At 35.1% G+C, this 14,439-nt stretch overlaps 1 protein-coding gene across 1 annotated transcript in view; it reads left to right on the top strand.

Annotated features, from left to right (window-relative positions):
• LOC136026959 (sodium leak channel NALCN-like) overlaps positions 1–14,439 on the top strand; it is a gene marked incomplete in the record, with an annotated part of 157,093 nt that overhangs the window by 65,999 nt on the left and 76,655 nt on the right. The window contains 3 exon segments of the mRNA XM_065703817.1: positions 8,954–9,085; positions 12,211–12,390; positions 14,175–14,307. Coding sequence (XP_065559889.1) covers positions 8,954–9,085; positions 12,211–12,390; positions 14,175–14,307 — 445 coding nt within the window.

The raw sequence follows: 14,439 nt of genomic DNA, 5'->3' as shown, positions 1-14,439 counted from the left end.
AATGATCGAACCTAGTGTAATTAATCACCATCAATCATTTTATTAATATTAAATCACTATTGCAAACGTAAAAAAGTTTTTCAGCCCAAGAAGCTTTGCTTGTTATGAGCCATACAACACAATAGTAGAGCAATAAAAGAGCCATAAATCATCCCCTAAATCAAACAATACATACGAAATGAGGATGAGGAAGAATAAACACTAGCATACAGTAGATAAAACAACAACTTGGTAGTAATTATAATAATAGAAATATGTAGAAACCAAAAAAGTAGAGAAACGCGAAAGACAAAAGTTGAATTAGAACATCAGAAAAAAGACAAATAAGCATGGACTTTAAAAGTTAAGAAGATTCCTGAAAACAATTTTGAAAAGAATAAGAGAGAGCTATCAGTTAGAAAACAATCCCAAAAAAGCAGAAATAATAGGAAAAGAGAAAACAGGAGAAATAAAACAAAGGAGAGAGAGAGGGAGAGAGAGAGAGAGAGAGAGAGAGAGAGAGAGAGAGAGAGAGAGAGAGAGAGAGAGAGAGAGAGAGATTACTAAACAGGAAAGACCCGACGAAATAATACCTTTGCAGAAATAAATAGAGGGACATCCGAAGGGATGGAGTTCCACAATAGAATTGACTGATATACAGGAGACCTCTGGGCTGCTGTAGATGATCGTTTTGGTTAAATAAAGCGTCGAAAAGAACTACGTAAAAAAGAAGAGAGTCTGTCCATGAAAAAATTGCAACAGGGGTGGTGAAAGAGTCCCTAGAAAAGCAGAATGCACTAAATAAACATTACTTTTACCTATATTACGATCCAGCTGAGCTATTACAGTATCATTATAAAGTTCAGAGGAAGGGTATAGCCGAGGGAGAAGCAAAGTATCCTTCTCTACCCTATTTTGGGTTTTTTTAAGTAAACAAAGAAGAGATTTGTTAGTATTGCCCCAGACAGAGCAGCAATAAGAAAGGTAAAGATAAATAAAAGCATAATAAAGAGAAACCATAATATCAGGAGGAGGCGACGAGTTAACCCGGTGCAACATTGAAGACTGGCAGAGGATTAGGGAACTGGTATAAGTTATATGTGAGCTATTATAGGTGTGAGTTTTCTGTGTGAGTGTAAACAGTTGTTCTTGAAGGAAAATGTCTGAAAATGCTTTAATGCACGCCAAAGGGTGTCATATACTAGCCTTTGACAGCTACGCTGGCGTCAATTGATAGGATTTATCTGAAGACACGCTATTGGGGATTTTTCTTGAATTTTAAATGATCTATTCTAGTGTAAGCGGTTATTTTTGTAGGAAAATGTCAGAAAATGCTGTGTAATAATGCACACCAAATGGTGTCGTTTGTTATTCATAGTTTACCACGGTGGTGTGAATCGCCATGAGGAGAATGGGGGTTCACATTGTAAGGCTTAAATTTTAGTTGGGAGGTCTTAAAGTATTTTTTTGAAGGTAGGGGAATGAAATTCAACACTTAGTCGAAGAAATCGGGCATTTTCATTAAATCCTCTTAATAATATCTCTTAATGTGGCTTAATTTTACCTCTAACAAGACTATGCCGAATACGAAGAAAAATATTATTAAAATGTTTACTTCTCAAGCAAGAATGCATAGTCTTGGCTCAATGAAAAGTACCATTTTCCTTAAAATCTTTCAGAAATAGCCGAATGTAAAAAGTTGTCTGTGTTTTCTTCGTTTGCATGTTTCGCATTATATCTATGAATTGTTCTTGATTTTAGAGGTTGCTCTTGATTTCCACAGTTTGATCTTGATTTCTATGAGTTTACCTGTATTTTTATGTATTGGTGTTGCTTTCAAAGGATTGATCTGGATTCCTACGCACTATGGGAATAAGATACAGGCTTTTTCAAGAAAATATTTAAAATTCTACGTCTTTTTTAACAACAAAGGAGAATTTTCTTAAAAATCCTGGAATTTGCGGAACTCAAGAGTGAAATTGGCAGAATTGGAACCGCGGATTGCACTATAACCTCACTGAAATATCTTTGATATGGTTTAAATTTACCTTTGCAAACAACCCTTCGGAAAGTCTGTTCTTTTAGATATCTTGTTCCAGGATGAATCTTCTATATGTACTCATTTACGCAATGAAATACCTAAAACCAGTGCTATGTAACATCTCTCTGATTCAATAGCTAACTTAACATGTATAGATTACATAAGAAAAGTAATAACATTGTAAGAAGCAGGTGCATGTCAAAATGTTACCAATTCTCCAGCAATAAATTTTCTCCCTCGCATGTCAAGTATTTCGGATATAGGAAACATGCGATCCATAGATTTTTCGAAACATTTCCATTAGAAAGTATTTCCCGAATAAAAATATCAGGATGGCTTTCTTGGTCTATCTGCCTAGCGCACAGTTTCATTCGGGACAAAAATCTTTGGAATATAAAGGCACATTGGGAAAAAACACCTAGAAAGAAAATGAAATCTAAAAAAAGCCTTGAAAGAAAAATGAATTCCTGAAGAAAAAATCTCCTACCCACATGTGCATCTTCATTACGTAGTGTCAACGTGTGTTCCCTCCTCCGTTACAAGCGGGGGATCCCCACGGAGCCTGAAGAAACAAGTCACGCGAGAATGCGTCATCCTTAGCACATGTACACATTCCCTTGTACGTAAGAACCAAAGAAGTCTTGAAGAAAATGACTTGAAGAAAATGTCTTAAAAACATCATGAAATGTCTTGAAACCTCCTGAAAAATGTCTTGAAGAAAATGTCTTAAAAAGTGTCTTGAAATGTCTTGATACGTCTGGAAAAACATTTAGAAAAAAATGTTTTTGAAAACGTCTTGAAATGTCTTGAAACGGAAGAAAAATGTCTTAAAACAACACCTTCAATGTCTTGACACGTCTCGAAGAATAATGCCTTAAAAAATGTCTTGAAGAAAAATTTCTTTAAAAACTTCTTGAAATAAACGTTTTGAAAAACGTATTGAAGGAAAATGTCTTGAAACGTCTTGAAAAACGTCTTGAAGAAAAATGTCTTTAAAAACTGTCTTGAAATGTCTTGAAAAACTTTTGAAACAACGCCTTGCAATGTCTTGAAACGTCTTGAAAAAAATGTCTTAAAAAACACCTTGAAATATCTTGCAACGTCTTGAAAATATCTCAAAGAATTTCTTGAAGAAAACAACACATGTGATGTAACAACCAAAGAAATCATGAACTGGCGGGGCTTTAATTAAAACCTTAGATCCTCGCAAGGTTTTAAACAATCCAAGAATTTCTTATGTAACACCCACGTTTGCATCTTGACTATCAAGCTCTAAAAAGTCCTATTAAATAACATCCAAAGAAACCATTTGCATAAGTAAACAAACAACCCCCTAGTACGTAACAAAAGCCTACATCTGGAACGAGTTTCTAAGAAAAAACTGTCAGGGCCGGGATTCGAAGGGATACCTGGCCTCTTAGAGTCATTTTAGCTACACTACTGAATTGTGCATCAGCCATTGTGAAGTATCTTTCCAGTTGAATTTTGCATAGGCGGGTGGGGGTCTGCCTGAAGCCTTATGCCTAGCTTTAACTCTCCATGAGCCTTCATAGAGTTTTAGAAGATTTTTTTCTGTGGGGAGGGGATAAAATTTATCTCTAATCTCCGTTCTTTCGCGGGAATACTTTTGGACTAAGCGTGCAACATAATTGTTGCAAGGAGATAGCTCTTCTCTTATTGCAGAATTTTTTTGATGTATAACAAAAGGGATTGCATTAACATAGTTAAGAACACAAGTAGTGTGTTCCTTACTTTCAGTTGACAAAACTTATTTTTTATTAAGTTTCTGATCGGTTTTTAAATAATGCTGGAAATTCAGCCCCCCACGGAGAATACCTTCGGAGGAAAAATCCTCCTTGAAAAGAGCCTCCCATGTATCCCACTTTAAATCCCCCTGAAACGCATCTTTATACTTTCCATTAGACGATATTATATGTAAACAATGGCCAAAGTTCATAGCTTCTACCCCTTTCCTTGGGAGTTGCTGGGGATCAATTCATCCTCCAAGTAATACCTATCAGATATGTTGACTATGCTGAACCAAATGGATATCTCAAAAAATTGATCTGAGTAATTTAAGAAAAAAGGGTGTGTGAGGGGCTTAGCTGCCCTGCTACATTTTTGGTCACTTAAAACGACACTAGAACTTTTGATTTGCGATCAAATTAGCCCTCTTCTGATTTTCTATGATAACTGGTTCGATACAATCATCTCTGGGATGAAACAAAACAAATACACTCGCATTCGTGATCTCGCTTCTGGCCAAAAATATAAATTTCCACATTTTTGTATGTAGCAGCTTGAAACCTCTACCGTAGGGTTATCTAATCCGCTGAATCTGATGGTAGGATTTCTATTAAGATCACTTGATGCTTTGGGGGTGTTTTCCCTTTTTTTTAAAAAATTGGGTTTCTCAGGCTCTTAGCTTTTGATGGGTGACATTAAACTTGATTAGTTTTATATATACTGAAAAAGCACCAAAATACAATTCTTTTCATGTATGGATTGTTACCAAGTCTCTATTTCTTAGAGTTTCGGTTACTATTGAGCCACATCGCTCCTTGTTTACAATTTGTTACCACAAACTGTTTGATAATGTTATAAGTTATTAAGCTATTAAGCTATATTTTTGGTACTTGTATGATATACCTGCTGCAGCTCAAGTTGTCCATGCATTGACGCACAGTAAACCGGTCTCTTTTGCTAGTTTCTTTCAACTTAGCGTTAGAAAAGACAAAGAAAATATACAGAATAGATGGGAAATATATAGTTTGGACTATATATTTGCACACTAGGGGGAGGAGGTGTAGGATTGGGGGGGAGGTAAAGCACTTGGACAGTTTAAAGTCGAAAAACAAATTGTACTTCATAATGTCATAATAATTATAACTAACACATTTTGCATGCAGACCCGCTGATGTGCAACCCCCGTCCTAATGTGCGAATATATAGCTTCACCAATATGTAGTTTTAATATTACTCTTAATTTTCATTTTAAAAACTTGTTTTATTTCATTCAATGATTTAAAGAGTTTGACTTGAGGCTGTGGTAGCTCTCCTCAAACTTGGTATAGTCCTTAATATTATATAAAGAAGAACAGAAAATAAAAACACAATTAAGCTTTTTCAAAAAAGAGTAAAGAACAACAATAAAACATACAGCAAATATAAATTATTATGTGTATGAGGGGGGACAATCACCTCTTCAAACCTTGCTCTTCAAGCTGAAGATTGAAGAAGGACTGCTCAAGCCCAACTCTACTTATTAGACCTAATGCTTTCAGCATGGCACTATGGAACTTTAGCAAATAGGGTAGATTCTGAGGAGAGGTAGTCCCCGTTATATACAGAAAAATATTATCATAGTTTTAAGTTTAATGTCGTTCTCTACTTCCATTTGAAAAAATTGCTTTTTTCATGTAGTCCATAACAGAAGGTACCCAATCCTTTCACTTTTACTTCAAGCTCCTTACGTTGCGTCTCTTAGGTACGATCACTTGTCACAGTTAATATAACACGTTTTTGCGCATGAAAAAATTATATGATATTTTCAACGATTCATAAAATTTCAAATGAAAGGGCTTGCAAATAAACTATATAGATTCGGAAACTTTGTTATGTCCTTTAGAACTGACCAGCTGAAATACAAACATATCGTTAAGAAGTCCACCCACTGAAAAGAAAAACGTGATTCATGGTAAACATTATTTTATTGACTTATGGAGAAATTTCAATATCTTACAATAACCTTATGGCACATAATTTATTTGCTAAGCAGATTTTTTTTTCATATTTATATTTATTTTCAATATTAACTGACTGATAGTTGATCCCCAAAAGGTAACTTTTATTGCAGGGAGATGAAGAGAGAGAAAGTAGAAAAACCTCAATGAAATGAAAAACACGTAGTAAAATAATAAAGAAAAATGGTGAACAATTGTCCATCACGCATTACCCGCGATTAGGCAAGCCAGGGCTAGGTGCTACGCCACATTCTTCTCCAACATGACATTCCATTCACCCCAGAGGAGGGGGGGATTAAAAAAAACAATAAAACAACCAAGAAGCAATAGATGATACTAATAACAAAACGATCAATAAAAAGGAAAAACAGTCAATTTGAAGTAAAATGTTTTTTAATTTTTTTTAAAGTGGGTTTTGAAGGTATGTATGCAATTTTCTCTAGCCTTAATAGTTTGACGGCCCTGAATGTTAAACCAAGGGTTTGTCTCATGAAGAATACTAAATTTGCATTGAATGAGCATCTCTTTATTAAACAGCTTCAGACATCACAGTTTCCTGATTTATTAGGATTCTCTTCCATGTGAGATTTTTATATAATATTTTATAACCAAAATCATGAAAACTACAATTTAGAAATATGCGCCCAGAATGCATTAGAAATACCTAGCTCTCGTTCGCAGCAGGCCACAGACGGCGATTCGTAAATCTACAAACAAATGAAACAAATTGCAGTGACAAATGGTATTCTACTTTGATCAAACCACGCATTGACACGCAAAACGATTTGTTTCGTACATGGCCTAGTTGTACACTTCCAAAAAAGGTCTTTATCGAAAGGATATAAAGTCATATTCTGTCCACTGATGCACTGTTTTGTTTTGGTTAACACCCCCTAATCCACAGAAAAATCTAATTACCTCTTCTTCAGTCCTTGACAAACCCCAAATAGTCATTTTATCATCCTTGGTCATACACTATTAAATATCAACACAGATCGCAAACTGAATGAATTACACCCCATCGTCTGAACAAGAGCTAAGGGCCAGGAGGTCATATGGTATGAGCTCTAACAAAATTCTATGAATCAATAGATTGATTTAAAAGGAAAATAAGAGGCTTAATCCCGGTCAGGATTTAAAATAAGAGCTCTGACTCACGATGTTCTTCTAAACATCAAAATTCATTAAGATCCGATCACCCACTTGTAAGTTATAAATACCTAATTTCTTCTAATTTTTCGTCTCCTTTTAGCCCCCCAGATGGTCGAATCTTGGAAAACGACTTTATCAAGTCAATTTGTGCAGCTCCCTGACACACCCACCAATTTTCATCATCCTAACACGTCCAGAAGCACCTGACGCACCAAATCACTGAACTCCTGCCCCCAACTCCTCCAAAGAGAGCAAATCCAGTACGGTTCCGTCAATCACGTATCAAGGAAATTTGCTTATTCTACCCACCAAGCTTCATCAGAATTCCTCCACCCCAAGTGTTTTCCAAGGTTCCCCCCTGTAACTCCCCACCAATGTCAAAGATCTGGTCGGTATTTGAATTAAGAGCTCTGAGACATGAATTCCTTCTAAATATCAAATTTCATTCAGATTCGATCACCTATTCGTAAGATAAAAATACCCCAATTTTCCCGTTTTCCAAGAATTCCGGTTTCCCCCTCCAACTCCCCCCAATGTCACAGGATCTGTTCGGAATTTAAAATTAGAGCTTTAAAGCACAGAATCCTTCCAAATATCAAATTTCGTTAAGATCTGGTCACCCTTTCGTAAGTTAAAAATACCTCAATTTTCAAAATCCCCCCCAACTCCACCAAAGAGAGCAGATCCGGTCCGGTTATGTCAGTCACGTATCTTAGACAGGTTTTTATTCTTCCCATCCAGTTTCATCCTGATCTCACCGCCTTAAGTATTTTCTACGATTTCTGCTCCCCCCCAACTGCCCCCCCCCCCCAATTACGCTGGATCCGGTTGAGATTTAAACTAAAAGATCTGAGTTACGAGGTCCTTCTAAATATGAAGTTTCATGAAGATCCGATCATTCCTTCGTAAGTTAAAAATACGTCATTTTTTCTAATTTTTCAGAATTAAACCCCCCCCCCCAATAGATCGGATCCGTTCCAATTATGTAAATAACGTATCTAAGACTTCTGATTTTTTCCCACCAAGTTTCATCCGGATCCCTCCTATCTAAGCGTTTTCCATGATTTTAGGCTCCCCCACCCCAAACTCTCCCCAGTGTCACCAGACCAGATCGGGATTTAAAAAAAGAGCTTTGAGACACGATATCCTTCTAAATATCAAATTTCATTAAGATCTGATCAACCGTTCGTAAGTTAAAAATACTTGAATTTTTCTATTTTTTCCGAACTAACGGGCCCCCCCCCCCCCCAGATGGCCAAATAGGAAAAACGACTATTTCTAATTTAATCTGGTCCGGTCCCTGATACGCCTGCCAAATTTCATCGTCCTAGCCTGCGTGGAAGAGACCGACAGCAAAACGTAGCAAGACCGGGACCGACAGACCGACAGAATTTGCGATTGCTATATGTCACTTGGTTAACACCAAGTGCCATAAAAACCGGTATTTTGTGTTATATCATTAGGATAAACCAAACCCCAACTAAGCTAGAGTTTGGTGGCTGACAAGTACCGAAATGCCTCTGTGCATCCTAAAATAGTTAATTTGGAGGATCTTATATCGTAGAGTTGACTATTTTAATTCTTCATTATATCATATCTTTGCCTTTGAATAGCTTTGAACAATTTCAGATATGAGTTTCATAAACTAGCTCTGCTTTATTATAATTTTATTTGATGTAACATTTTTGACAAAACAAACTACTGAGTATTTTATGAGATTCCGGAGCCCGTTCCAAAATCAAATTGACTGTCCATCTCAATCCACCACCGAATTTGACGTTTATATGTGCAACTTAAAGAATTAGATGTGCACTCAAGGCCGATCGTGCTTAAATCGAGACTAATTGTGATATTTTTTGCATCTCGGAACTCCAGTTGCAAGAGAAATTTTTCTGTGGGATTAAAGCGCATCAATATCATAAACAATGAAATAAGTCGTTCTTTTTAAAATACTAAAAAAACAATCCCTATGAATTTGAATTGAATGATGATTCCTCTTACTATGAAAATGTTATCTAATAGTTTCCTAATTCTTTAGAAATTCAGACAAACAAAGAAGAATGGAGAATGGCGATTTGGGCTCTGCAAATCGATCTGCAACAAGTCGAAGAGATCAAGACCTTGATATAAAGCTGCTGCAAGCGAAACGACAGCAAGCAGAAATGCGCAGGTTTGGCTTCAAAACTAGTAAGACTATAGTCAGGTCTTTGGTACCCGGGCCAGGCCTCTTAAGATCTGAAATCAGGGCAACAGCTTCCTATCTTCAATACCCTAGAAAATTAAAAGCGTACGATATGGGTATGCTAACAAAAACTTGGGTACCAGAAAACCAATGTTGATGACAGAATAGAGATATCAGTTACTTGCTAAAATATGTAGGAACATTACATGCTAGAAATATAGGATAGAAAAGCAAAAGTCATTAATTAATATATATATATATATATATATATATATATATATATATATATATATATATATATATATATCAACGAAAGAAAATGGGGTAATTTTTTTAGAATCCTGAAAAAGGCTCATGCCACCTTTGCCTTTTACTCAGACTATCTGTATTGGCTTTTTCTCCAGTTAGCCATGGCTTATTGGCAACGTGATTTTAATTCGTAAATCAATGAACTCGGTCTCGGCCTTCACCAAAGATTTTACAAATAATAATACTTTTTGCAAATAATCATGAGCAAAGAATTTTGCAGTTTTAATTTTTTACTCTTTTTTTAGTTTTACTTTTACTTTTAATTTTTTTTCCCACAAAACAAGTTTTTCAAAGAAAACTAAAGAGCTCCTTTAAGCCAAGAATAAGCAAAAATAATGTGAAATTATATTTCAAAAGTAAAACTACCAGAAATCACTACCAATAAATAAATAAAACTCAAAACGAACAAAAATTAAATAAATAGCCAAGTCAAACTCAAAATGAGCAAAAATTAACATGAGTAGGGCTGATAAGCCCCATGGTTTCTCAATACCGAAACACAATTTGCGCTTTACTGAAAAAACAAACAAACAAATAACCGTGGATTGTCAGTTTAATTGACATATACTGGTATTTATTCCTTAAAAGTCTTGATAATTTATTAGTTATGAAAGTGATAAAAGTGAAAATATTTCAAACGTATTTTGTTTTCTTTAAGGCGCAAATTGTGTTTTGGTCTTGAGATTTCATGGGTGTTATCAGACCGACTCATGTTAGTTTTTACTCGTTTTGAGATTGACTTTGCTATTAATTGTAATATCTGTTCATTTTGAGTTTCATTTATTTACTGAGAGTGATTTACGGTAGTTTTACGTTTGGAAGATTGTTTAACTTTAATTTTGCTCATTCCTGGCTTAATTGTATTGGAGATGTCAACCTCCCCACAGTCTTCAGGACAAGGGCTGTAAGCTAGGAAATTCGTCGATTGTTTACACAAAGTATATGTTATTGAGAAAGGTGTGCATGTCTGAACTTTACTTTCCAAAAAGATAAAGGGTATTCAGGTGATCCTTTCAGAAAATGCCTAGGGGAGTTTTGAACTAAATCAAACATGTTATATGTATACGGATTGTCAAAAGCGTACAACACAGGAATACTACAGCTAATACCACTAGTATTACCGAACTACTCCATTTACAGTATTAAGGGATATTTGAACTAAATCAAAAGACATTATGTGCATGCACATTGTCAAAATAGCGTATCGCAAGATTTGATTTGGGTATTAAGTTGAAACTTTCAGAGGAAACTTAAAGGGAAAGATCATTTCAGCAAGAGGCAATATGTGCACACTACTGCTAATACTATTGTTACCACTACTTTTACTACTACTACTACCGCTGCTATTTCTATTGGAAGGGCTAAGATCAATTGGATACGACCGAGGTTTCATGTCGACGTGGATCACTTAAATGTTCTGCTTGTTTCCAAAAGACTTAGACCCCATAGGAGGGGGAATCTAACCCCACTAACCTGATACTTTAAGTGCTTACTTCAGTGCCGGTTCCTTTCGCTGAAGATTCTTCATTTTGCCTCCGCATTTTTATTGGAAAAAATTCAAATTCGTTCTCGTTTTTTGCTCAATTTTGGTTACGAATCCACGGGAATAAAAAAGATAAACTGAACAGACAACACTTAGTTTTTGGATGGCCTTATTCAGAGATCACATTCCTGGTCATGAATGGGGTAATAAACCAGTGGTGAAGAGCTGTTTTATACATTTTGAAACAGGGGTTTTACAAGATTGGGAGAGACTATTTTAGATATTACACTTGAATTGTTCAGAAGCTGAAGTAACTTGCCAAAGCGCCTAAGAACATTAAAGAAGAAGCTAGATTAATGTATTGATCTTGGTGAACAAAATGAAGAGGTATAGACAGGTTCATAATTTTTGTTTGCTTGATTATATATTCCAATTGAAAGAAGGTTGAAAACACATCGACAAGTGAAAATAATTTCCACAAAAAGCAAAAAAAATTAATAGCTGTGAAAGAACGAAACACAGGAGTGACAAATTCAATCGTCAGTTAGCTAGTCTCACTTGTTTAATATAGCAAAATAGAGATTCCTACGAAAAAGAAATAACAAGTTCATATTTTTGTTATGGCCTCTCCCCCCTCCCCGATAGGTACCAATGAAAAAACTTTAATCCATAGCCTTCTGGGAAATTTTGAATTAATATTCACTTTATTTTGATAATATGGTAATGGTAGTGTAATGGAAAGATCAACACTTCTTAAGTAAAAATTAAATGTGACCATAACGCATGAAGTACATTCACTGTTTGGTAGCAAATATATACATAGAATACATTTTTTTTCGGGATATGAGTCTTACGAAAAATGTAACGAATGGAACAATAATCTAAATTTATGACGTTCTTTCTCCTCTGGAATATGGAAATAGTATTAAACATGCTTCACAGCTTAAAGGCTTTATATGGTAACTTGAACTTTAAATTTCTAGGTGAAAATCACAGATTCAACTTGGTAATTTATAAATATTTTACATTAATTGTGATCTTTATGACGTAAAGCTCTCTTACGATTTAATAGATCTTTACATAAAAAGGAAAGAAATATGACTTAAATTCGACGCAAAAGTGAATGCTCTTCAGTCATGGCTCTTTAACTCAAAAAATTATGTACATTATTTTCTATTGCTTGACCTTTGCTTTCTACTGAAGGTTACTTGACATATTCCATTTTGCATTCCCTATATCTTTCAGAATGTCTATAATCTTAAAGAGTCTTAAGTTATAATTTGTGCGTCTAAGGAGGTCCTTATTACTGTAATTTTTCTAGGAATCAGAGGGAAGAAGACCTTCGTGAGAACCACCCCCTCTTTGATACCCCCTTATGGATTGTGAAACGCGAATCTAAGTTTCGACATTTCTGTAAGGTAGTAGTTGATGCTAAGTATGATTCTAAGCCAAAAGATCCAATTACCGGAAAGGAAATCAAATTAAACAACAAACGCCTTCAGTAAGTAAACCACTTATTATCGATCAAATGCGTCTTTCTGTGTGTATTTTTAGGCAAAAAGAGACACAATTTTTTTATGTTTACTTAGTAGCATAAAACCCCTTTGTTTGTATAGACCGGTGGTAATACTCGCCATAGGAACTTTTTTCTTCAACTTATCTTCAGAAGATTTTCAAGGTTGGGGCTGTTTCCCGTTTGAATTTTACCAACTTTTCTATCAATGAAGATCGTTTCTTATTTATATTGCTCTCTGCACATTTTAATGCTGAAATATATGCTTTAATTATGAAGTGTTTAAACTTATACAGCCTACTAAATGTATGGAAAAGGAAGATTTAAAGGGGAATTTAAAAAAAAATTCTATATCTTAAACAGAATTTTGTGAGCCTCAACATCAGCTGACTGTCTCAGAGGCAATGGGTCCATTAGTGAATGCTTCCAGAGGACTACTGATCATTGAAACCTATTGAGAATTTGTGATTTGATTGTGAAATTTAATTGAAAAGCCATGGAATTTGTCGGTAGAGTTTTCAACTAAAGCGATTTACACCACAAAAAATTCAAAAAGTGGTCAAAATGATCAAAAGATATTTCTTTTGAGGTTCATTTGGGCATTTTTCCTGGCAGGTATACATTTTTGGGACGTTTTTCGAACGTTTTTAGGACAAACCTTTCCTGAATTTAAAAAAGAAAATTCTGCTCCGTGTGATCTACAAAAACAAAATTTACACTTTCTAATGATATAGTTTCTCCAAAACTAAATATATCAATCTCCAACACAAAACAAGAGAAGTTACAAGGTATTTCTAAAATTTCAGCAAAATCGATGTCAGCTTTTAATTTTCTGCCACCTATTCAGATTGCTTATCAGAGTTCTACGACCGCCCAAACAATTCTAAATAATTTGGCCACAATATTTAAAAAATTTTATAATCGACGAGATAGGATGATCCTTTATTGTATCGAATCCCCTTAAAGAGAGATTTCAAGAAAGAGGGATCATTACTAAAGAGTGCAAAAACTGAGTGTTTGAATAGTATATGGTGGAAGAAGTGCGTACATAGAAATTATAACCTTGGTTGGTGCTTTGCTGCGATGAAATATCGGTGCAAATTGTGAATTGCAGTAACTGTAGCTCTAAAGCGTAAGATAGATACAGATGTGACTTTTTTTTTTCCCCAATGATCTACCTCAGTGATATTATTATGGAGGTGGTCAGGAATAATTTCATTGTTCATTTTGTTATCTCAACATGAACAATATTTTCTTCGATTCTTTCTGTTGTGACTGTGAATTAGGCCCTCGTAAGATGACGCAGCCTCTATATATTCCTACCGTTACGTAAATAGTGACGAGCACTGAAATGCCTTTCCATTAAACGAAATACAATACAGGCAGTTAAGTTGAAGCCTTTTATCGAAGCATTTTTGTTCAGTTCAGCACTAGTTCAGTTAAGTTCAGTCTAGGAGTTAGAGTTTTGGTCTAGTTCAGTACGAATTTAGTTAAGTTCAGTTTAAGTGTTTAATTCAGCACTATTTTTTTGAAGAACTTTTGTTTAGTTCAGTTCAATTTCGGTCTAGCTCAGTTTAAGAGATTAGTTCAGCGCCACTTAATAGAAGGGTCGTATTCATTCGTTTCTTTGTTTCAATATGTATTGTATTTCGCTGAAGACACCTGTTATTCATATAGCTAAAATATTCACTTGGTCATGTTTTTTCACTGTCTTTAGAAACTTCATCGTTAACTTCTTATAACTTGTCTCTTATCTCTTATATCTATTTTAGTAACTTGCTTGGACTGGTAACATATTTAGAGTGGATGATGATCCTTGTCACCACAGCCTCTTGTTTTGCTATGATGCTTGAAACGCCAGCTTATGGACTCATTGACCACTGGGAACTTGAAGCAGCTGAATATGTTCAGATTAGTTCAGTTCAATTTCGGTCTAGCTCAGTTTAAGAGATTAGTTCAGCGCCACTTAATAGAAGGGTCGTATTCATTCGTTTCTTTGTTTCAATATTTGTATTGTATTTCGCTGAAGACACCTGT

Source organism: Artemia franciscana, chromosome 5 (genome assembly GCF_032884065.1).
Source record: "Artemia franciscana chromosome 5, ASM3288406v1, whole genome shotgun sequence".
In the NCBI taxonomy this organism is placed as follows: domain Eukaryota; kingdom Metazoa; phylum Arthropoda; class Branchiopoda; order Anostraca; family Artemiidae; genus Artemia; species Artemia franciscana.
Note: the sequence above shows the minus strand (reverse complement) of the source record. Positions and strands in the feature narration are given on the sequence as shown.